Raw genomic sequence first — 25,780 nt, 5'->3', positions numbered from 1 at the left:
CGCCCGGGAGACACATAGACCGAATGTATTTCATGATTAAAAATAGGGATGCACAGACTCAAAATGAAGCTGGTAGTTCAACGTGCTTGTCTTTAAAAGTCCTGTACCTGATTTTTTTCATGTGTTTGAGCAAAATTTGCCAGATTACAGATATAGTGGTAAGCAGCTCTCAGTGTCAAAATAAGTCCTCTGTGTGCTGTCTGCATCGAATTATAAAGTGTTTTATTGTCCAATAATCAAGAAATGTATGTTACCATGCTAGTTGTTGTTAGCTTTACCATGACGTCAAAACTCCGCTCTGGTCTCTGAGAGTCGTGAAAAGTGCTTATAAACTATAAAACTGAAAAATAAGGGTGCTCGGAATGCATAAGGTAAGTGAGGATAAAATTTGGACCACTGCAAACCGTTTCAAATGAATTAGTTCTGTTTTTTTCAGTAAAAATCAGGTACAGTGATCCCATTAGCTGTAGCACAAAATGATTACTAAAACTAGAGCTGTGAAATTCATTTAATTAGAATCATGATTGAATCCATCACAGACCATTATTATTGGGTTGGGGTCTGAAGCTAATCCCATAAATGCATGTGGTTTACACAGATTAAACTTTGGAAAAGTATTTATATTTTTTACATTTTTGTCTTGTCTTGATTTTAGTTGTGTATTTATCAGAATACATATTATGCAAAATAGATTCATCATAGCTTTGGAGTTGTCTTTTGATTGATACATGCATGGTTTAGGTATTCTGTATTGTCCTGCATTTGGTGCTTGAGTGCTAAGAAAATGCCTGTTTCACCTACCCCCTATCTCTGCCCACTGCTCTCTACTTCGATTTTTTTTTTTTTACTGTGGATCATACACAAATGTTAAAAGAAACACCTCAGAGCTTGCTATGGTGAAATGCAACTATGTTGATAGCATGGCAAAGGACGAAGTTAAACTCTGTCAACTGGACAAATCGTTGTAAGAGTGAAGACGTTTCGCTGCCCATCCAAGCCGCTTATTCAATTCTGGTTAGATTGCTGGAGGCCACTGCCTTATCTATCTCCAAATTCGCCCCATAACTGCTAGCCTCGATGAGTTTCATTTGACTGGGGCACTATCAGTGACGTCACACTCACTCAGTCTATGGGCATAACATGTCTTCTTTAAAATGTTTGCCTTGTCATTGGACCTAGCTAGATACATTTTTTTTTGTTTAAAGAAAAAGAAATATTTAATCCACAACCATGTTCAAATACCATATACACCCATATACTATTTTTTACCAGATAATTAGCGCCCTTTACAATCCCAAGTACAGAAAAAGTCTCTCCACAGCTGTGTAAAGAATGAGCCCTTTGCCTTATTAAGACTGAACACACACGTCTGTGTACAATCAACATAATAATTCAGTGCTTTTGTTTACACACACTCTGCCCCTCCATTCATTAACATTGGAGTCTGCAGCAGCTCATTCTCCTGATTACCTCGTTCAGAAAATCCAGGACCAGCTCTGTCCCATCTGCATATATCACTCAGAGCACGGATGAATGGGCTCTTTGCTTTCTATAGCCCAAACACTTTTTCTTAACTCCATAAGGGTCTATATTCATCAATGGAGGAAGAGGAGTGGTGCTAGCATTAAGGCAAAAGGTATAACTCATTCAGGCCGATTTAGCCTATGGAATTAAGGGGAAGAAAAAGAGGATGTTAAAGGTGCACTATGTAACTTTTCTGGTTAAATGTCAGTGTAATTCCTCAGTCGTCCAGGTAAGATCCATAGCATAAGAAAAATTCAATTCCGTCAACTGGACAAAAGTTGAGTTTTACCACTCATCCAAGCGGTGCCTGGACAGAATAGTGACAAAAGTGATAGCCAGTATGCTCATAGATGTGAGAGCACCCATTACACGCCTGAACGGTTATGCAAAATATGACTCAGGCACAGTTCACACTTGTAGTAGTTTCAGTGTAGTTATTGCCTCTCTTCAGAGATATATATAAGGCAGAGTCCACCAGCAACCTGATGAAGCAGCCCATAGGACGAACACTCTAAAACTTTTGTCCAATTGACAGTTTTTATTTTGCTATTTGTATGGTTAAAGGTCTACATCCTGATTGTTATGGAGATGTTATTGCCTTGCCTGCATGTTCCACAGTATGACATTAAATATAAGTATTTAGCATTTTGTCAAGTTGTTATAGCTCAACATATCTTGAAAAACATGTATTGTAACTGAGCGGGGTTGATTGGCTCACAGGCTTGTCTCTAAGAAAATGGGTAAGTTTAATGCCATACTCTGGGACATTTTAAGCAAAGCATTATCATTTCCTGGAAGAAAAATAGCAGAGCCTCCACCAGAAAAGCTACATAGTACACCTTTAAAACCAAGTTGCTGAAAAAATAAATACGTTTAAGGAAGCTCTTGAAGATTGAATACAAATTTTTAAAGGTAGATGTTGAATTTTCATTTCCAATTTTGAAAACATGACCCATCGGTGTCCCCGGATTTGAGGTAAACATTTTCAAATTAAATATAGCTTTTACTAATAACAATTGTTAAGTTATTTAACCATTTTCAACTTCTAACATCTAACATCTCATTCTAAATGACAAAAACACTGGACATGCTGGACATGGTTATCCAATCAAAAAACAGATTCAGCTGCACATGGGGCTCTGGGGTTTCACATGATCCTGTACCAGTGTTTGCAAGTATTCATAAGAAATAACCTTAGCTTTCATTTTTTGTTTACTTTTTTAAATTCAATTGATTTTTAGTCATGCAATATAGATTTAGAAATTCAAGTTATATACTACAATGTTTTCTTATTCTCCAGAAAAAGGCGATACAGATAATTCATAATGCTGGGTACAGGGAACATACAAACCCTCTGTTTCTTAAGTCAAAAATAATCAAATTTGAAGATCTAATTAAATTCAAAACTCTACAAATTGTGTATAAAGCACGCTAGAATCTGCTCCCAAATAATATCCAAGGCATGTTTCAAATTAGAGATAATAAATACAATTTGAGGGGACAAATGAATCTTAGGAAACAGTGTGTTCGCACTACCCTAAAAAGTATGTTCATAACCCGACGTGGAGTTGATCTTTGGAATGAAGTGGAAGAAAGCTTAAAATGTAGTATCTCTCTAGTAAATTTCAAACGACTGAACCAGTTAAATATATTTAAAAACTATGCTACTAAAGAAGGATCATAGTAAAACTATGAATACTCATCAATGTCGTTGGTGGTAACAACTCTCTGTAATGTATTATCTACTGCCTCGATGTACTTTCTATTAACTACAGTTTAGCGAGTTTTTAATCTATGTAAACATTATGTACACACATTACATGCATGCACATGCACATCTGGTGTGTCTGTGCATGTGTATGGATGATACACACATACACTTTACATGCATACACATACACATGCACACGCACACACGGTGAAGGAATGTTATAGATAAATGCTAACTACAAATTTGGGAAAACGATGAATTGTGACCTAACTTTTCTGTACAACCTCTGCTACTGCGATCAACATCTGAATTGTGTGATTTAGTTAAATATGGGGGGTAAGCTCTCACAAGTATTATACTTCTGCTTACTCCTTTTGAGCATTGTGCAAAATTTGGATTTGGATGTACACTGTTTCTGTTTTTGTCTGAACTGGCAAAATGTATTTATTTTTTTATTTTTTATATTATGTCTGCTCAAATAAACAATATTCATTCATTCATTCATTCAATTATGATATAAAATCATAATTCTGATTTCTCTAAATTCGGTTTCAAACCAAGACCCAAGCAGATCACTATTTTTAAAGATTACTTTAGATTATATTTTCTAGACTATACGTCGCTCCAGAGTATAAATCGCACCAGCCAACAAATGCATAATAATGAAGAAAAAAAACATATATAAGTTGCACTGGACTAAAAGTCGCATTTTTGGGGGAAATTTATTTTACAAAACCAAGACTAAGAACAGACATTTTATCTTTAAAGGCAAGTTATAATAATAACAATAAGATAGAGAACAACACGCTAACGTAACACATTTACCGGCATATTTATTCAACTACATGAAGTATAAACAGAACTAAATACTTGTCTAGTATGTTAACGTAAGATATTAAGTTAAGCAGATAACTGAAGCATAAAAAATAAGCTAACAAGTTTATTCTGGATCTCACTCCAAATCACTAAATCCATTCAACATCCTTGAAGCGTCGCTTCTGCGTGGCTGTCATCAGGCTCAACAGAATACAATTTTCATTTAGGGGGAATTTTTGTTCAGTCTTTCTCAGATGTCTTTTAAATGACCATAATGTTAAAATTTTAAATGTAGTAGATACTGGTACACAAGCCTACAGTGCCCTCACGAGGTTGTCAGTGTGACAATAACACAGATGTGAAATTATATATTTTAATAATTTCACATATAAGTCGCATCTGCATATAAGTCACACCCCCGCCCAAACTATGAAAAAAAGTCCCACTTATAGTCTGGAAAATACGGTAAGTAAGATCCTCATTGAAAGTTGATTCACTGCCCTAATTACTGCTCAATTATGCGTCTTTAGATCCTGTTGAATAACATGGACCATATTTGCTGATAAATGCAGGTAACAAATCGGATTCGGCTCCAAACCAAGTGGTTACATTTACATTTTCACTGTAGTCAGCAGATCAGCACTCAGTAGATCCAAACATTTGCATAATATGTCCGTGCATCTTATAAACAGCATCTGAGCAGAAGGAAATGAGGTCCCCATTTAAACCAGGGTCAAAGGAGGAGCTGAGTCTGCAGTTTAACACCTGAGCGAGTTCAAATGAGCAGCACCAAGTCTAAATGAAGGTTATAAACTCTGGACTCTGGAGCTGTTAAGTGTGATGTCACTTCCGCGTCCATCAGCTCATTGAAAACAATGAACGACAACGACAACTGATCTCACGTTAAAAAGAGATTAGAGTCGTTTAAAGCTAACAAGGATATAAGCATGGATCTATGGTTAGAAGTGTGACAGAAAGTGTATGAGCTAAGAGAGCGTTAGTAGTGACCTTCAGTTGGTGAGCTGTACACACTGGTAATCCTATGTTATGGTAGATTATTACTACATTAATTACATATTCAATACAATTTGTGGTTAAACATACGTCGTTAAAAGGAAACTGTCTCTTGTGTAATGAATAAGGAACCAAAACAAAGCTAGAAATCAGCTGAGTTGGAGGACACATTGGAATTCTATGGTGGATTTTGCTGGTTAAGTATCAGATTGCAGATTTTGTTGACCTGGTTTATGATTTATATGTCTGTAATTACTGAGCCTATTCACATGAAACAAAAATGAACGTAGCTTTATAAAGTGAATCTATTCAAATTTTTCATTTTAGACCAATATAATCCTTAACTAAACACCAGTATGATGCATAATACAGGATATATAACACAAGAAGCAATATGATTTTTTTTTTTTCTTATTTATGACTTACTTTGCCATGGCGATTCCAAACACACATCCACCAATGACGGACCAGAACCCGATCCAACCGGCGTCCACCTGAAAACAAATAAATTATCTTGAAACTCAAAATGAAAGATACAATTTGCCTGCAAAAAAATGTACTAAAATGTTGTAGAGGGCGAAAGCAGCTCAGTGTTTGTCAACTGACTCAAACACTGGTGGTTTGAATCCCGCTCTCGACATAAACATTATTGGTTGAGCGGTCAGATCCACTTACACATAGGTTAGCGATCGTTGTGTCCTTGGGCAAGACACTTAACCCCCCTTGCCTCCAGTGTCTGCGTACACTGGTGTATGAATGTGTGTGTGTTCGGGTGAGAGGTCCCTTAAAGGTGAAAAAGCGCTATATAAAAATGTGACCATTTACCATTTAGACCTGTTTTGGCATTAACTTATCTATCTCCATGGCGACAAGCAAGTGACACTACCTGGACAAGTTACAGGTCAAATCTATGGAGCGGCAACCCTGCCCACAGTAAGAATGCATTGTTTTTTATTACATAATTTTAAGCTATATTCATACATGTAACTGAATAAATGCAAACTATGGAACATTCCAGGCAAAGCAATAACACATATCAAAACAAACCCTTTTTCACATCCTTCCTGTCTTCTGGAGGTCTGCTCATGGCTTTCAGCTTCCTATTGTAGGTGACATTTGGAGGACTTTTCACTATTCAAGACGCACGATATATTTTTCAAAATAAAATTGCACAAAACCACTCATCTGACTACAGCAGCATCTCCAAGTGCCAATGACAAAGTTTCATATCAGTCTCCTCTGGGCAATATTTCATCCAAAATTCAACCAAATATATTCAAGCAGACTCCCTCTCTCTCGATTCCTCCTCTCTCTCTCCCTTTCTTTCTCTTTCCCTCTTTATCTCTCTTTTTTCTCTCTCCATCTCTCTTTCCTCCCCTCTCTACCCTTTTCTCTCACCATCCCTCTCTATATCTCTCCCTCTTTCTTTCTCTTTCCGCTGGGATCTCTCTATCTCTTCCCCTCTCTCCACCTTTTTGCTCACGACCCCTTTCTTGTCTCTCTCTCCATCTCTTTCCCTCACACTCTCCAGCTTTCTTTGCCTCCGTCTTTGTCTTTCTTCCCTATCTCTTCCTCTCTCTTTCTTTGCCTGTTCATCTTTCTCTCCTTCTTTCCCGCTCTGCACTTCTGTCTGTCTTCCCTTTCTCTGTCTTTTCTTTCTCTCTCTTCCCTTGGTCTCCTTCCCTCTTTCCTTGCTTCTATCTTTTTCTCTCTCCCTTTCCTCCTCTTCTCTCGCTCTTCCCTCTATCTCCCACTCTTCTCTTCTTTCTTTCTCTGTCTCTCTCCGTCCCTCTCTCTTCCTTCTCTCCCTCTCTCTGCCTCTTTTTGCTCATCACCTATCTCTCATATCTTGCCATCTCGTTCCCTCATGCTCTCCATCTTTCTTTGCCTCTCTTTCTTCCCTTTCTCTCCCTCTCTCTTTGTCTGTTCATCTTTCTCTACTTCTTTCCTGCTTCTTTCCCCTTCCTCCGCTCTTCCCTGTCTCTCACTCCCCTCACTCTTTGCCTCTCTTTCTCACTCTCTTTTCTTTCTTTCTCTTCCCTCGGTCTCCTTCCCTCTTTCCTTGTCTGTCTTTCTCTATTTTCTCTCTTCTCTTCTTTCTGTCTTTTTCCATCTGTCTCTTCAGTCTTTCTCCATCTCTCTCTTTTCACTCTCTTTCCTCTCTCCCTCTCTTCTCTTCTTCCTCTTCCCATCTCTCTCACTCTTCTTTCTCTCTATTCTCTCTTCTCTTCTTTCTCTTTCCATCTCTCTTCATTCTTTCTCTCTCGGTTTTTTCTCCTTTCTTTCCCCATCTCTCTCTTTTCTCTCTCCCTCTCTTCTCTTGCTCCTCCCTCACTCTCCCTATCTACTTTCTCTGTCTCTCTCCTCTCTCTCTCTTTGCCTCCCTCTTCTTTCTCTCCCACGCTTCTCTTCTTTCTCTCCCCGTCTCTCTCTCTTCTCTTCCCTCTCTTCTCTCCCCCTCTCCTCTTCCCTCCTCTCTTCCCTTCTTCTGTTCCCTCTCTCTTTCCTCTCTTTCCCTTCTTTCTCTCATGTTCTTCTCTTCTTTCTCTCCCCGTCTCCCTCTCTCCTCTTCCCTCTCTCTCCCCTTCTTCTCTTCCCACTCTTACCTCTCTCCCCCTCTTCTCTTCCCTCTCTTCCCTCTCGTCTTCCCTCCCTCTCTCTTCCTCTTCTCTTCCCTCTCTCTTCCTCTCTTTGCGTCTCAAATAACCCTGTGCTTTCTGTTTAATCACACGGCGCTGTGGACTGTCAGAAAACCTCTCTAATGAAGAGGAGTGGACTATCACGGTTATTAAATGTAAAATGTATTGGGCTCCGTGTGAGACAAATGCCTGAAAAGCCCAACAGTCTGATCAGAAAGAGTGTCCGGAGGGGCTCTCAAAGTCAATCCTTCAAGATAAACCTCAGCCTGAAGCAAAGTAAATCCTTAAAAAAAAAAAAAAAAAAAATTGAAATATGCACATTTTATATGGGTGGAAAAGCAGTAACTGAAAAACAGTTAGCTAATGCTAGCTAGCTTGTGACTGTAATTTTATGTGTAAGAGACCTATTTAAATCTGCGCAACTGTTGTAGTTCCAACTAAGTCAAACAAAGCAGTGCCTACAGTTAGCATTACTGAATGTGGAATGTGGATGACATCTGCTGCAAAGTGTCAATATCAATAAAAGAAGTTACCAATAAAACTAGTGTGATTAAATATCAAAATAAAACTCAGATAGAAGGTGAAAGCATGATTTTTAGTTTTATTACTTTACTCTTAAACCTTGTGTTGAATACGGTGTGTTACAGACACTGAGGTAAACTTGTTTCTCAGTAAGGATGTGACATGTACATATTTTAAGATGTCTACAGTGGAACCTGCTACTTTGGTAACATGACACAGCTCTTCATCTTCAGGCTGAACAGAGGCCTTGTAATACATCTTTTTAGTGACCTATTCTACCTTCCTGTAAACAGCAAACAGTGGTCCATCGTTTATCGTTCTAAAATAGCCCTCAATAGGTGAAATCTGCAAAGTAGCCAGCTTTATTTTTAACAATTATTATATAAGGCTATAAAACCTCTCACCACACACTTACACTTTTCTCAGGCAGGCATCAACATTTTCTCACATTTCTCTCTTGTTTAAACATTGTCAAAGTTCAAACCTTCATATATTATATCCCTCTTCCTTAATGATCACTTTAAATTTGTTGTTAACGTGCCTCTTCTCCAGCAGTGTACACAAAGGCGCCTCTCCACGCAGCAAAACACTTAAGTCCAAAGCGTTTATGAAATTTGTCGGAGCAGACGTTTCATCGACATTGTGAGTTTTGTCGGGGAGAAAACTTGCAAACATACAGCACTTCAGAGTCACACTGCGATCCAACATTTATGTAAATTTGGCTGAACACATTCTGTACTGTACAGGAGACACGGCACGGAGGAGACTGATGGACAATGGTCTACAGTCCCTTAGCCGATCAGGACGCAGAACACTGCATGTTTATACGCTGTAAAAAAAAACAAAAAAACAGGCAAAATTGCATTAAAAAATCCGCGAAACAGCGAAACCACGAAAGATGAACCGTGATATAGCGAGGGACAACTGTATATCCATTTATGATCTTGTATGGACAGTACGTAAATAGGACCAGCCTTTTATAGACAGTACCTTTCTCGGGGTATAAGTACTGGATGGCTCCTTTGTAATGTATCTCACTCATGCATGTGCCTGCTGTCTGTAATTCAACTTTCAACTCTTTACCTTTACAATTACACAAGGAGAATGGATGTACTGCTTGGATTGGCCAGCAGCTTGGCTCCATGGAGATGATATTGCTTTACCTACGATGTTCTACAGTATGGCATTACATGTATCTATCTGAGGGGCTAGCGCTCACTCCTCAAACAAGAAAAAAAAAAAAGGGACTAAGAAGGTTTGCAAGTTCTCCCTGTGTCTGGGCACTCTATGTAAACAGCAGGACTAGCTCAAGATCTGGAGATGCAGCACCTGACAAGTTGCACCAGCAGCACTGAAAGAGGGTCAAATGCAGAGTAAAAATGCCCATATATGGATAATAAAGTGTATCTTAGTCTTTCTTTTATTCAGTTGTGTTGTGACAAAACATGAGTGGGGCCACAATAAATAAAGCACATAACAAATTACTGGAAAAAGATACAATCTGATCACTGACTATACAATATTACTCAATGATTCCTTGCACAGTTTTTTCTAAGTTACTACAAAGTAACCTCTGTAGGCCTGGTGTGTTTTCAGTATTTAGACAGCTCCACTCAAACTCCTCATCCTTGTTCACTGTAAAGCTTTAAATGAGGGTTTTTGACTGACAGAGACAAGAGTTAATTAGCTGCTGTATAATTCCTCTTCTCTGATCCTCAAACAGAACAGAGCCAGGCTTAATCATGTCTGTGGATGACACATGTCTATAATCCCAAAATGACACACGTTTTGGAGAGAATCGTTCACAAACTCCAGCTGCACATTTGACTCAAAACTCACTCTTCAGTAATACAGCTAGAATTACATTATATGAATTCACTCTGTTTAAGACATATAAGTATTTTAAAAGTGACATTGTTGTTGCGACCCTGCTTGTTTAGGGTCAGGGAAGTACCAAAAATCAGGATGGACAAATGGTACAGAAAGAAGTAATTTAATGAACAAGGTTGTAAAAAAAAAAAAAAAAAAAAAAGGGTAAACTAAACAAAAGGGATCTAAAATATTGAACCAAAAGGTAACGTGCAAGGTTTTTAAACAAAAATGTAACAAAGGCTAAGTTTAACTAAGAAACAAACTTTACAATAATGTAACAAAATCTTGATAAACACAGAGTCAGTACTGACAGTCGAGTGTCTCAACACAAAGAGTCACTTCCACATGAAATGACATGACAAAAGAGACACAATACATGTACAGAATGGCAGACTGGCCACACACAGGCCAGCAGCCTCCAACAGGTGTCATGCATCTTCTTAAATCGGAAGAGGCAGCTAAGGTGTAGCCCACGATTAGACAGGCTAGAAACCGTCCTCTAATCACAGCCAAGGGCTCACCCAGACAGAATTTCATGGGGAAAGTGGACAGATTCAGGGATACACACGAAACATTATGGACAAACACAAACAACGAAAAGAACTTAAGGCCTAGGGTCGTAACAAATGTACACTTTGTTTTCCAGTCGATAGCTTCACCTCCCAGGAAATGTTGATGATAATTGGAGGCACTGCTCCTTTTAAAGTTTTGTTACTCAACTTCGATTTTAATCTGAGTTTTGTTTTAACACAATCTGACCATAAAGGAATGACTTATCCGGAAGTACAACAGGTGAGCTGATTTTGTACTTTTGAACAAGTCCCTCTCAAATAACATTAGAGTCAAAAGCTAACTAGCATTAGCCAACAGTTTTTCAGTGACTATCAATGCTTGCATTAATCAGGCTCATAGAAATGTTGTTTACATAAAAGTCAAGAAATATACAAAATTTCTTTAAACACTTGCACAGGCTATGTTTGCTTATCTGCACATTGTGTCACGTCACCATGGTAACTAAGGATTTATATGGGACAACAGTAGAAAGGAGAAGATATTGGGTGCGGATTTGGGAGTGAATCCTGAGTTTAATCTATCTTTTTACATATAAATACATTTTTCCTAGTTCTACCTAATATATAACTTTTATGATTTTATGTTTTTTTAATGGTGAGATGCTGGGGAAGTAGGATACTAAAAGTTTTTATGACTTTTGTGAGAGAATAAAACTTGAACACGGGTGAGCAGTGGAGTTTTAGCGGGGAGATGTTTGAATGCTAAATGCTAATGCTAAATTGCAGTTGCACATTAAGGGAGGGATTAGTCTGCCTGACGAGAACTGAGGCACCCGTGTGATGCAGGGTCGCTATGGAGACGCTGAGAGCTCCAGACGGCAGGGCAACGTTTTCAATGGCAATAACTTTATCGATACAGGTAGAAAAATCACTTACAAGTAACAATTAAAATGATTACAGTTTAATTAGCTTTAATAAAACATGATAAAAAACTTAATCAGAACTGCAATACAAGTGGAGAACATTCAAACTCAGCTAAAGTCTTTTGAATATTCTAATCATTCTTTATTTTTTTGTTCAAAAATCTCCAAATAACATGTTATTCTGTGTTTTTTGCTACACTTCATGTTTAGCTTTGGGTCAAATGTCCACCAAGTTTCTGACAGCTTTAGCCAAATGAGGTCATAGCATTAGCCATGCGAATCACTGCCAATATTTTACTCCTGATAATTGGCGAGTCAAATACCTTAGAAAACTCCAATCTATCACCAAGGCCAATCTTGTCCGTATGATAGAAAACTCCCAACTTGGCCGTGGGGTTGGAAAAGTTTAAAAAATCCACAACTTTTTAAATTTAACGTGTTTGATCTGAGCATTGCCTGAAGCTATCCCGCTATCAATCACCGACCGAATGTCCCCTTCGAATTTGAACTATTTCATCAATCCATCAATCGCTTTAAAAATATCTAGAGGGTATTTGCTGCACCTGGGATATGACCTGTCCCAAAAATCTATAGATCACTAGAGTGGACTGGTCTGTCATCAATATTAAAGGAATTCCAAGATGGCTTCCTCTTTCGGGGCAGAAGTTTGTTTGGACAAAGATGGACCGTGAAAAAGAAAAAAAAATCCATATTATAAAGTGCAACCTCCCAGGGGACGTAGCCAAACGCCAAGAAAGTGCTGACAGAGAGATGGAAGGAGGGAGGGAGAGAAAGGTGAGAGAATAAAGAAGAGAAAAGAGAGGAAAAACAGGCCGAGACAGAGAAGGAGGGGGAGTTAGACAGGGAAAGGAGGGAGAAGGAAGGATGGAGGAAGAGAGACAGAGGGGTGGGGTAGGACAAAGGGGGGAGGAAGAGAAAGAGGTAGAGAAGGGGAGGGAGAAAAGAGAGGGAGAGGATGAAATGATAAGAGAAGAAAAAGAGCGAGAGAGGGCAGAGAGAAACAGAACAGAGGCGGAGAAAGAGAGGGTGAGGAAAGAGAGATGGGGAGGAAAGAGGGAGAGAGAAGAGAAATAGAGAGAGAAGGAGGAGGAGAGAGATGAAGAGAGAGGGGGAAGGAGAGAACGACAGAAAAGATAGAATGGGGAGAGAGAAAGAAAGGGAAGAGAGAGATAAGAGAGGAGAGAGAAGGGAAGGGAGAAAAGAGAGAGGGAGAGGAGTGAGGGACAAACGAAGAAAAAGAGAGGATAGAAAGAAACAAAACAGAGGTGAAGAAAGAAGAGGAAGAAGAGGGAGAGAAAAAATGGGGAATGAGAGACAAATAAAGGCAAGATAGAGAGAAGAGAGAAGGGGAGGGAGAAAAGAGAGGGAGAGGAGAGAAAGATAACAGAAGAAAAAGAGTGAGGGTAGAAAGAGAAACTGAACAGAAAGGTGGAGAAAGAGCGAGGGGGAGGAAAGAGGGAGAGAGAAGAGAAAGAGAGAAGAGAGATGAGGGGAGAGAGGGGGAAAGAGGGAGAAGAGAATGAGAGAAAATAGAGAATGGGGAGGGAGAAAGAAAGGGAAGAGGAGATAAGAGAGGAGAGTGAAAAGACAAGGGAAGGGAGAAAAGAGAGGGAGAGGAGTGAGGGACAAGAGATGAAAAAGAGAGAGGGTAGAGGAAAAAAGCACAGAGAGAGGTGGAAAAACAGAGAGGGGAAGAAAAGAGAGGTGGAGGAGAGAGAAATGATGAGAGAGGGGTGAAAAGGGAGAAGAGGAAGAGAGAAAAGAAGGAAAGAGAAGAAAAAGAGAAAAAAGGGAAGGGAGAGAGAGGAGAGAAGGGGAGGGAGAAAAGAGAGAGGAGAGAAAGATAACAGAAAAAACAAGAGAGAGGGTAGAGAGAAACAGAGCAGAGGTAAAGAAAGAGATGTGAGGAAAGAGGGAGAGAAGAGAAATAGAGAGAGAAGGAGGAGGAGGAGAAAAATGGGGGAAGAGGGAGAAGAGAACGAGAGAAAAGAGAGAATGGGGGAGAGAAAGAAAGGAAAGAGAAAGATAAGAGAGGCGAGAGAAGAAAGAAGGGGAGGGAGAAAAGAGAGGGAGAGGAGTGAGGGACAAAAGAAGAAAAAGAGAGAGAGGGTAGAGAGAAACAGAACAGAGAAAGGTGGAGAAAGGGAGAGGTAGAAGAAAGAGAGTCGAAGAAAGAGGGAGAAGAAGAAGAGACAGAGAAAAGAGACAAAGGGGGAGAAAAGGAAAAGGAAGAGAGATTGAGAGAAAGACAGAGAGAAAAGACCGGGAGAGAGAGAGGGAGGGAAGAGAGAGATGTGGAAGAAAGAGGGATGGAAGAAAAGAGTGAGAGGGGAGTTGAGAGGATTAAATGGGCTTCTGAATGCCTCTGGGTTGCAAGTGTCACAAGATTTGCTTTCTATACAAAAATATAATTGAATTCTGAGAGACTTTACTGCCCCTTCAAGAATACTTGAGCCCAGGAAGATTTAAGGAGGATTAAATCACAAAATAGAATAGAATTTTTGGACAATTAATAATCTTAAAGGTGTTGTACCTGATTTGTACTGTGTTAGCAATGTGAAAAACAGAACTAGTTCATTTTAAACAGTTTGCAGCAGTTCAAAGTTATTCCTCTCTTACCGTTTATAAGTACTTTTCACAACTTTCAGAGGACAGAGCGGAGTTTTGTCACGATAAAGATAACAACAACTGGCATGCTAACACACACTCCCTGATTCTCTGACAGTAAAGCGCTTTATAATTAGATGCAGACAGTACGTAGGAGACTTATTTTGACCTCAAGAGCTGCTTATTCAATATAAATATAATGAAGGTAAAACTAAATTTGATGAAGTACATGGGTGTACACGGGTACAGCAACAAAATGAGATTTAAAAGTAATCAATAGTCCAAAATGATAATGTAATTCACTTTAATGGTAATAAGAGTAATATATTGGGCAGTGTGGATGAAAAGGATCCGTCATTTTTATGGTGTCAGTTCCGCCTTTTATGGAAGACTTCATTCAGCCTTTAGACCAGATGAGTTCAACTTAAAAATCTAATTAAGATGTCTACCGCTGAGAATTACAAAGAGTAGGACGTTAAAGAAGACATGTTATGTTTTTTACCCTGTTTTTAATATTAAGTTATAACATTACAAAGGCTTAATAACAGAATCTGGTCAATTGATCTCATGCTCAAAACTGCTAGACCCCACTTTTTTATTTTCTCCATTGCAGTGGGCGGAGACAGGGAAGGGAGGTGAAAACAGTCATTTTTTCTAGGCACTTAAACCAAGAATGCATGGACAATATAGGGTTACTCAAAATACATGAATCAACTGAATTACAGCTTTGAATAAAATAATGACGCGTGAAAACTATTATAACACAGTTTAAAGCTCGTACAAGTTTATTTGGCATATTCCCTTCAAATTATTTTTATGCCAAATCTATTTTTAGTCCACCATCTTGCTCCTGTCATGTTTTTAACAGTTGTGTTGTGCAGTCTCTCTCCTCTTTTCTGCTCTGCGTCAGACAGAAAGCAGCATCTGTCCATCATGGCTGTTTTTCATCTAAAATGAGCGACAACTCCGAGGCCGGAGATCAAATGATTCCAGGTCGGATTCACTCTCGGGTAATGCATTTGTCAGCATTCCCTCCAAATTGCCACAAAACAATTTACTTTGTTTTTATGTGGGCAGCTGACACCTTGAGACACATGATTTTTACTGTTTTAAAAATGTGAAAAAAGAACTAGTTTTAAACTTTGCAGTGGTTCAAAGTTATTCATCACTTGCCTTATGCGTTTAACAGCGTATTGCTCAACTTTATAACCCAAGCGCAGTTTGGCTTTCACAGAAAAGCTAATAAAAACTAGTAAGCTAACCGGGCACTTCCTGAATATCAGATAAGAAAATGCTTCATAATTAGATGCAGACAGTACCCAGTGAACTTATTTTGACCTCAAGAGCTGCTTATACATTACATCTGGACTGAGGCAAGACAAAATTTGCACAAATACATGGAAAAATCTGATATTTTGCATTTAAGAATTTTGCATTTTTTTCAAGATATTACTTTAACAATACAATATATAATTGAATAAATGCAAAACAGATAGATCTAATGCTGTGAAACATTCCAGGGAAATCACTGACATTTCCAAGGAGACAAGAAGGTGCTGCATACCCCACCTGAAAGGTTACACAGTGCATCTTTAAAGCAGGCCTTTTGTGCTTGTGTCTGCTCTATAGTTATAATCTATAACACACATTGATAATTATGTTATAATTCATACAGCTGCGGTGCCCAGTGGGAGCTAACGTCGCTGTAAACGTCACCAGACTGGGATGTGTTCAAGGCTGCCACAGACAGTTTGGATGAGTACACAGACACTGTGACGTCATACATTCAGTTCTGTGAGGACAGCATCGTTCCATCATGCACCAGGGTGACTTTTAACAACGACAAACCCTGGTTCACACCCAGACTGAGACATCTGAGGAGGGAAAAGGAGATGGCTTTCAGGGCAGAAGATCGTGAAGGCTACAGGCGTTGCAAGTATGCTTTTAGCAAAGAGGTGGAAAAGGCTAAAGCAAAGTACAATACACGTCCGGAGCAACATTTCTCCACCAACGACTCTGCTTCTGTCTGGAGAGGGCTTAGGCAAATCACCAACTGCAGGCCCAAAGCCCCTCCTGCCATGGACAACAAACAACTAGCAGAAAAGTTAAACAGCTTTTATGCAAGGTTTGAAGTTTCACACCCCTCCCCCTCATCCCTCACCATCATGGACATTACCTCCAAACCCACCTTGGACACCCCTCCTCCCCCACTGCCCTCACAGTTTTGGAGCAGGACGTGACTAAGCTTTTCAGGAAGCAGAATCCCCGTAAGGCCGCGGGCCCAGATGGTGTCTCTCCTTCCACCCTTAGACACTGTGCTGAGGAACTGGCTCCTGTCTTCATGGACATTCTTAACACCTCCCTGGAGTCATGTCACGTGCCAGCCTGCTTCAAGCTGTCCACCATCGTGCCCGTCCCCAAGAAGCCCAGGATCACTGGACTTAATGACTACAGAACTGTGGCGCTGACGTCCGTAGTCATGAAGTCATTTGAGCGCCTGGTCCTGCACCACCTCAAGTCCTTCACCTCCCCCCTCCTGGACCCTCTGCAGTTTGCCTACAGAGCCAATCGTTCTATAAACAACGCCATTAACCTGGCCCTTCACTTCATCCTCCAGCATCTGGACTCCCTGGGCACCTACACCAGGATCCTGTTTGTGGACTTCAGCTCTGCGTTCAACACCATCCTCCCTGCTCTGCTCCAGGACAAGCTCGCTCAGCTCAATGTGCCTGACTCCACCTGCAGGTGGATCACTGACTTCCTGACGGACAGGAGGCAGTGCATACGGCTGGGGAAGAATGTCTCCGACACTCGGACTATCAGCGCAGGATCTCCACAGGGCTGTGTACTTTCTCCCCTGCTCTTCTCCCTGTACACCAACTGCTGCACCTCCAGCCACGACTCCGTCAAACTGGTTAAGTTTGAGGATGACACCACCCTCATTGGACTCATCTCGGACGGCGATGAGTCTACCTACAGGAGGGAGGTGGACCGGCTGGTGTCCTGGTGCAGCAGCAACAACCTGGAGCTTAACGCCCAGAAGACAGTCGAGATGATTGTGGACTTCAGGAAAGTCACAGCCCCCCTGCCTCCCCTCACCCTGACGCTCTGCTGAGAAGGTGATTGGCTGCAGCCTTCCATCGCTACAGGACCTGTATGTCTCCAGGACTCGGGGGCGAGCAGGCCGTATAGCAGCTGACACCTCTCACCCTGGACATGGACTATTCGAGCCACTTCCCTCTGGCAGGAGGCTACGGTCCATTGGGACCAGAACCTCTTGTCATAAGAACAGTTTCTTCCCCTCTGCCATTTGTCTCATGAACACTTTATAATATTTGCACAAAACTGGATGCTTTATAACAGCGGTCACTTTAATAAGTCATGTTTGCACTGTTGTTCTGATGCTGCTGTTGTATATATTTTCTACCTTTAAGTATTTGATTTGATTTTTAAGCATATCTTTTTTTTACTTCGTGCATGCCCTTATTTGTATTTATTCAGTGTGTTTTATGTTGCACTTTATCACCAAAATAAGTTCCTAGTTTGTGAACTGTGTTCACTGTGTTCACAAACAATGGAACTGTGTTCACAAACAATGGCAATAAAAGGATTCTGATTCTGATCTGATCACAACAAAGAGTTGGCACCTCCGATGGATAACGGCAGATCATGCTAGCGAGCCGCAGATTTTTTTTTTCATTCATACCAAAATTACTACACAATGCTGCCGAATCCTACTGTATCACAGATTACGAAAATAAAACTGGAGAGCGAAGTAAGTATGTCACAGTGGACGTATGCCATGTCGGTGAAAACGGAGATTGATTGGTAATATGGCTTCTTGAAAATAAGTGAATAAAGACTGCTCAAACATGCACGAATCACTACTGATTTGTGTGATTCTAATGTCTTTCTTATTCTGTAAAGCATCTTGTGTACGAATTGTGCTATACAAATAAACTTGCCTTGCCTTGCCACTACTAATACAAGTATGGTGAGGGGAAACAACATGGTTAAAAGCTCAAAAAAGTTGATTTTGTATAACAGGTTTGCTTTAACTTACAAGCAAATAGCCAATTTTCAGTCCTACATTCTCCATCACATATTTGCAATGTCATTTCTCTTTCTGAATAAACTATGGCACCTAAACATAAACAGGACTGCGCAATGTTGAAAGCCGCCCAAGGAACCAATTATAAAAAATTAAAACAGGACCAACCACTCTGCCGCTTTTTCCCACCTGCACGCGAAGAACAAATTAAAGGGGTACAGGCATTAATTGGGAAACGCTAAATTAGTCTCTCGCTATCCGGGTGCGTTTATAGCCCGCGGTGGTGAGTGAATATTTTAATAACCTTTTCCCAAATTGGAGAAATAGGCAGCAAAACATTTAAAAGTAAAAGAAGGACAGATAGGATAGAGCGGGAATGGTAGTACCTCAAAGCTAAACCAGAGAAAACAATTACAACAGCCATTGACAGAATACAACAGGTCTAATAAGAAATGAGTTCGATTTAGTTTGGACATGCTACACCAAAGCTATGTTTTGGATAAAAGCTAAAACCTAAATCTAGGCTAAACCAGGACAATAAAAATACGGGGACTAAATGAAGACCAAACCAGGACTAAACTGTATACAAAAACATTTCTGGTGGAAAGTCTGTCACGTGAGCATACACAGCCTAACAGGACCTACAGTTATTGCTGGGTTTTAGATGAATTCACAACATTCTATAGGCCAATAATATTTAATACAGATGGGGGCAGTGAAAATGAATATAGTTAAAATGCGGATTCTTGTTGTAATACAGTGAGTTTTTTGGTTTAGTCAATAATTCAAATGATCAGCTTCAACTGCTGTGCATTTACCTTTTAGATATTAGAATTTGAAGACCACCAATGGAACTAAAATGCTGATCAAATGGTACTAAACCAAGACTAAAGTAGGATAATATAGGACTATTACCAATTTTCAGAAATTTTGGTGTTTGTGAAATTTAATGAGCTGAGACAAAAAAGAACTTCCTAGAATAAACTTGACATTGTTCATTATAGCTTTAGAGTGGTCTTAATCTATAACAGAATTATAAGACCAACAACCTATGGTCTAAATGTGTGTTTTCATTATTGCCGTTATTGCTATAAACAGACTGTATAAAGCTCAACAAGGCATTTATAGGGATGAATTTGGAGCCGAGTTCCAGATTTGAAATTCCGACCACGAGTATCATAGCAACCAAACAGCCAATCGGAGCGACGTTGTTGAAGGCCTGCAGCGCTGGTTTAGCAGAGAGAGGGCAAAATTGGTATCGAGTAGTGGTTGGTATCAGAGTTTGACATTTTTGTATTGTGACAGCAAATTTTTTTCTTCCCCAAAAGTCTAAGATGCTGAATATGCACAATAGAAAATCAGTATTCACAAAGGACAAAATGCTGCCTCTTGATGTCAAAGTCACATTGTGTTTAATATCTGCTGTAGTTTTCTGTTCTCTTGCCACTTTGATTCCACTGCTGCATAGTTTGTGAACTGCCAAACCCAAAGTTCTACCTCTTGTTAGCAATCCAACCTCCCACGCCTTAAGTTTTGATTTATATTCGTGCAACCGGAAAACCACAACTCAAATTCAGATTTCATTATATTCAACAGGATATGTGAGGCTTACTAAAAGAGAAGGAAGTAACAAATTGTTTTTTGGAAGCTGTATTCGTGTATTTCCAATCAAGATCAAAAGGTAATTCAGGACAATCAGGACTTGACAACCCCCAGATCTGACCCAAGATAAATCAAAACTAAACTGGGACTAAATGAGGTCTAAACCGGGTTTTAAGTGTGACCAAACTAGGGCTAATTCATGAATTAACAAGAGTTGTATAGGGACTACACCTGGTCTTAACTGGTTTTAAAGACCCCCCCCACTACTACTACTACTACTACTACTACTACTACTACTACTACTACTACTACTACTACTACTACTACTACTACTACTACTACTACTACTACTACTACTACTACTACTACTACTACTACTACTACTACTACTACTACTACTACTACTACTACTACTACTACTACTACTACTACTACTACTACTACTACTACCACTACTACTACCACCACCACCACCACCACCACCACCACCACCACCACCACCACCACTACTACATGAATTATTCACTATTTTCAGTCCAAACCAAGGCATAAGGTACACCATGAAACTTTTGTGGTGCCGGGTCAGCCACATGCTTGTCTCCAAAAATATATTATTGCTTTGTCTGTAATGTTCCACAGTAGGGCATTACACAAATGTATCTTTTTGTTATTGTTACAGAAACACCTTGAAAAGCGTGCATTCTAACTGTGTGAGTGGGTTTGCCCTTCCACAGATCTGACCGGTGGCATTACTTACTTGTCTCCACACAGATGGATAAGTTTAACGCCACACTGCTGGCCAACATAAAAGTTACGCAGTGCACCTTTACTGGTGGCTTTCAGATTTTAGTTCCCAAATGTGGGGCAAGAGCCAGATTTCCATATTGATTACATTATGCTTTGCCAAAAAATATCCAATATGTAAATTGAACCTGATCATTTCTATTAGTGACTCTAGAACTCACAATTTAACAACAAAGTACTTGATTTGAACAGTATTCATTTTATCTGTCCTCATCTGTGTTAAATGTAATTGGCCTATAGAACATTTTGATGTCATCTGAAACCCAGCAATTTCACAACAAAAGGAAGATAGACTTACAACAATACAAGGCCAACATTAGGACTAAACCTTGACTAATCCAGAACCAACCAGAACTAAACCAGGTCTAAACAAGCACAAGAAAATCTATTACAAATTTGCCTCACACATTTAGCTTCCATTATATTCACCCACGTCTGTACCCTTGTTAGGTACGGACATCAACCCACCCTCAGCGAACATCCTAACCTTGTGCGTTTGTCAGAACACAAATGTGATTTTGGCAAAACAACATCTGCGGCGCTTTTAACTTGTCACTTGTAAACTGTGCCACCTTATTTTGTGAAGTAAACAACTCACAACAGAAGGTGCAGTGTCAAATTCAATCGTTTTTCTTTAGCTAATCAAAGCCATGGCATTTCACCGGAGCATTTGCACAGAAACAGACATTATCCTGCTAATCAAGATCACCTTTAAGTGTTCAAAGTGTGCTTAATGACAGGATTAAATGTAGCGAGATGAGTTGAATGCATTTGTAGTTATTTTAGTTACCGTAGTTTCCAAGGTTAAAAATAATGCATTTTAAAGCTAATTTTGTAGATTACATATTTTTGATATGTCATGGTGGGGGGTATTTACTCTTTGTACAAAAACAGAGTAAAATTATGGTAATCCTGTTAACCTTCTAAAAAGCATGAATAATAGTACAATATGAGGCATCTAGGAATAATCAAGGGACTTAAAGGCTGAAGGTGCACTATGTAACCTTTCTAATGGAGGGCCTGCCACCTGCTTTGTCTTTACAGCTCAAAAATACTTTAAAAAAATATTGATTCCTATCATAGACTGTATATATAAGTGGACATAGCTAACCCGCTAGCTGCCACCAAAGAGAGTGAGCATAGGCGCGTTTCCGGCTCCATCAACTCTGTACGGGAAGGGGCGTTACCTTCAACAGCCTGGCTCCGGATTGTCTCGTTGGTTGCTATGATACTTGCGGCTGGAATGCCAAATATGGAACTTGGCTCCAAATTCACCCCTGTAATTGCTAGGCTCAATGAGCTTCATTTGGCTGAAGCTAAACACTAGGAGTGGCGTCACACTCCCTTAGTCCACTTCTTCATACAGTCGATGGTTCCTAGAGTGAGCAGGTTTTTTTCTCAATTCATGGGTTTCAAGCTATGGCAGGCTTCTCCATGGTCATAGCAATTAAGCAATTCAGGTCAGGTCAAATCAGAGGAGTGCCTTTAAGAAAATGCCTTGCAAGGAGGAATAACAGCTTTTTTTCTTGCAAAGGAAAACAAACAATAATAGTTGTAGTTTGCATGCTTTCAAAATTTTGGTAAATATTTGTTTAAAATTATTACAATGAAATTCCTTTCTTCCATTATAACCACATAAATACACAACCTCATATGTGACAGTGTATTCAGACCCATTTCTATTCATGGGTTTCTGGCATAATGATTCCTTCCTGATTGGAAGGATTTGGCAACAGTCTCTTGACCTAGTAATAACAAAATTCAATTCAAAGTATTATATCTTTTGAATGGGAAAAGATCATTAAAAATCCTTCAAATCAGGAAGTAATCATTTGCCTGAAACCCATGAATATAAGCTTAAGGTTCACTAATATTCCTTGCTTGGACCACTTTTGATACATACAGACCAATACAGACCGAAACAACCAACAATATCTGCTTTAAACCAGGACTATACCAGGACTGAACAATGACTAGACCAGGACTAGATCAGGACTAGACCAGGACTAAACCAGGACTAAACCAGGACTAGACCAGGACTAGACCAGGCCCTCTAATAGGTACTGACCACTACAGTTTTGGGGATGCTACGATCCTCCTGCCTGCTTCACCTTAGAGACAAAATATTTTCTTATCGTTGTTATTCACTTCACATGGCAGTGGTTGTAATCTCATGACTGCTGGCGTATAACTATATAAAATGTACTCTTTGGTGTTTCAGTGGGCTTACCTGGCTGACTTTTGCAGGGGTAAGGACCATGTCCAACACTCCAGCCCAGCCTGCACTCACTCCTGTGGGCACTGCATAGGCCAACGCAATCATCAGGAACCGGAAGTTACTGAAAGCAAAAGAAAAATAGAGCGTTTTTAGTACATTCTTCTTTAGAACTTTCTTCCTGAAGATGTGAGACAGGCCTCTACTTTGACAATCCAGGCTCAAAACAGTTCTGTTTATCTGTGCATATGACTGAAAGTTGTTGTTTTTTTGTTAAATTCTGCACTCTTCTGTTTTAATGTTCATTTTCTGATGATTATTTGTGATTATTTATGTTTTGATTTGTGTGATTTTGATGTCCTTCTTATTCTGTAAAGCACTTTGAATTACCTTGTGTAAAAATTGTGCTGTACAAATAAACTTGCCTTGCCTTAGTAAATAAGGTCGTGTGTGTGTTAGCAGAAAAATTTGAGAAAGACAAGCACTGCAAAAAATAATGAGTCTGTTCAAAGTTCACATGTTAAACACGTCCAGAAGACGTGACAAAAAGATTAAAATATAAACTGACAAACTAATACAAGAAACACACTTCAGTACATGTTTGTACAGATCGAACCAGTGGGTTTGTTAGGGAAATTATGGTACTTAAAAAGTTGCAGCTTTTGTGATTTGCTAATTGCATCTATTCATCGAATCAAATAACTTAATTTTTCTAAGCAAAGGTTTATCATGAAATCAAGAGATAGACCGGACTGGATCTGGTACAGTTGACTTAAGACCAAAGAAACTCTTGCATAGGAAAAGACCAAAGGGGACAGAGGAAATGGAGGGAAAGGCAAGACTTTTAAGTTTAAAGTTGGGTAATTCATTCAAAATTCTCCTCTTGTCTATCGCTCAAACTTTGCATCCTTGCCGTAGCCTGCGTCCATGTTTTATTTATTTCACGTTTATTTTCATCAAGGAATTCTGCCTTGAACAGCTTGGCACTGTCTAAGTTTGATGATGAGTTGGAGAAGTCTTTCCCTTGTGTTCAATGGGGGTTGGACAAGTGCCATAAGGTTTACAGGCAGAGACATGAGTCCTATTATATCACACACATATGTGCACATACAGTACATCTATACTGGGAGCTGGCTACTGTCCCAGCCCCTATCAGAGCAGTAGATCGATTTGAAACCAGTCCACGGACACAGAGATCAGCAAGACTACAGCCAAGTCTCAAAGAAGTAGCACTAGGGGTGGAAGCGCAGACCTGCACCTGATTTTTTCCCATGTATTTAACGAAAACTTGTCTTGCCCCAGTGCGGACATATTGTATAAGCAGCTCTTGAGGTCAAAATCTGTCCACTGCACGCAGTATACATCTAATTAGAAAGAATTTTGCTGTCCGATAATCAGGAAGTGTAAATTAGCGTGCTGGTTGTTAGATTTAACATCTATCAATCTGCTACCACCACTCGCTGCATGTCATGGCTATATCTTAGCACATCTGTAATAAGCTAGCACAGTCCCTCTCCTTATTTCTGTATTCCCCATACAACCTTAAACCTGCAAGACCATCTTATAGAAAAACAGGAACAGTGGTGAAAATAATGGTTGTTTATCATGTTATGTGCAAATCCAGGAACACAGAGATAAAGCGCTTCATTCCCGCATGAGGAAAACTGCTCCAGGCTAATGCTACTCTCCTCCAGGCACTAATGCTCTTTGTATGTTTATTTTTAGTCACTTTTGTACAAACCCACTGGAAACCTACATTGCAGAAATCTATATTAGCTTTAGTGGGAATTACTTGAAATTATGTAAATTAGAGTCATTTCAGAAGTTGATTTTACTAAATGTATTCAGTTAGACAAAATAAAATAGAGGCTGTGAAGTGAAAACCATTTCAGGGGACTTCACCGGGAAGATCAGTGAGAAAAGGCCAAGTATTTGCAGCGCTGTTGACAACGCAAAGGGTGACTACCTTGAGGATTTGAATCGAAAATATATATATTTTTAAAAAGTTAAAGAAAAACATCAATAACTATTATTTATATTTATATTGTAGCTCCTCAAAGTGGCAATCCTTTCATTTGTCGACACTGCTTCAAACCTTTGGCCTTCTGTCAGTGATCTGAATGATGAAGTCTCCTAAAATGGTTTTCACTTCACAGATGTGCCTTGTCAGGATTCATTAGTGGAATGCAAAGAGTGTGAGAGTATTTGACTCTAAAATACAAAAGATGTTTCTTATTGTACACTTTTGTTTACTACATTCCATATGTGTTCAATCATAGTTATGATGCCTTCAGTCAGAATCCACAATGTCATGAAAAAAACTACTGCTAAATACTGATAATGGAGAGACAAATATGAACTGCTAAACTAAGAAGTTCCCATGCAGTTCCATACATGTTTGTGGAGGTCTAAACAGGGTTAGCAGGTTATACTTAATAATACATTCATTGTTTTCAGCAGACAGTGATGTTATGTTGTTCTGAAATCAAATCCCTTCTTTGTGTGTATGCATTTTTACACTTGAATCTGACCTCAGTGGAGCCGGTGGTGGCCTTCCAATCAACACCATGCCGTTTACAATCAACATGGTCGCCAGCGCTAATCACCTCTGAGCTAACAGATTGATGTACTCCAATCAATGCTAGCTCCACCGTGCTAACAATGTGATTAGGTTACAATACACAACAAAGGAGGAGGAGATTCATGCATTATTACTGTTGTTTGCAGACTAGAGGTGTCGCTGTGTCAATTTTTGTGTTGAGAGAAGAAAAACAGATTATTTACATCTTGAAAGAGAAATTGAATACTGAGCAGTGAATCTAATCATGTGTCATGCAACCAGCTTTGGAGCACAAACTTTCACAATTTTTTTGGTGTATCTACCACAGAGCATTATGGGTGTTTTTCAAAAAAGTTTAAATATTTCCATTGTTACTGTGAGGAGGGT

At 39.5% G+C, this 25,780-nt stretch overlaps 1 protein-coding gene across 1 annotated transcript in view; it reads right to left on the bottom strand.

The window, feature by feature from the left end:
* The window catches only part of slc49a4 (solute carrier family 49 member 4), an 88,008-nt gene that overhangs the window by 27,344 nt on the left and 34,884 nt on the right, over positions 1-25,780 (bottom strand). The window contains exons 5-6 of the mRNA XM_033987569.2: positions 22,849-22,957; positions 5,492-5,559 (exon numbers count right to left, since the gene is read on the bottom strand). Coding sequence (XP_033843460.1) covers positions 5,492-5,559; positions 22,849-22,957 — 177 coding nt within the window. The remainder of the gene's footprint in view (positions 1-5,491; positions 5,560-22,848; positions 22,958-25,780) is intronic.

This window comes from Periophthalmus magnuspinnatus, chromosome 21 (genome assembly GCF_009829125.3).
Source record: "Periophthalmus magnuspinnatus isolate fPerMag1 chromosome 21, fPerMag1.2.pri, whole genome shotgun sequence".
Taxonomy (NCBI): Eukaryota; Metazoa; Chordata; class Actinopteri; order Gobiiformes; family Gobiidae; genus Periophthalmus; species Periophthalmus magnuspinnatus.
The sequence above is the reverse complement of the archived record's forward strand: the minus strand, read 5'-3'. Positions and strand labels throughout refer to the sequence as shown.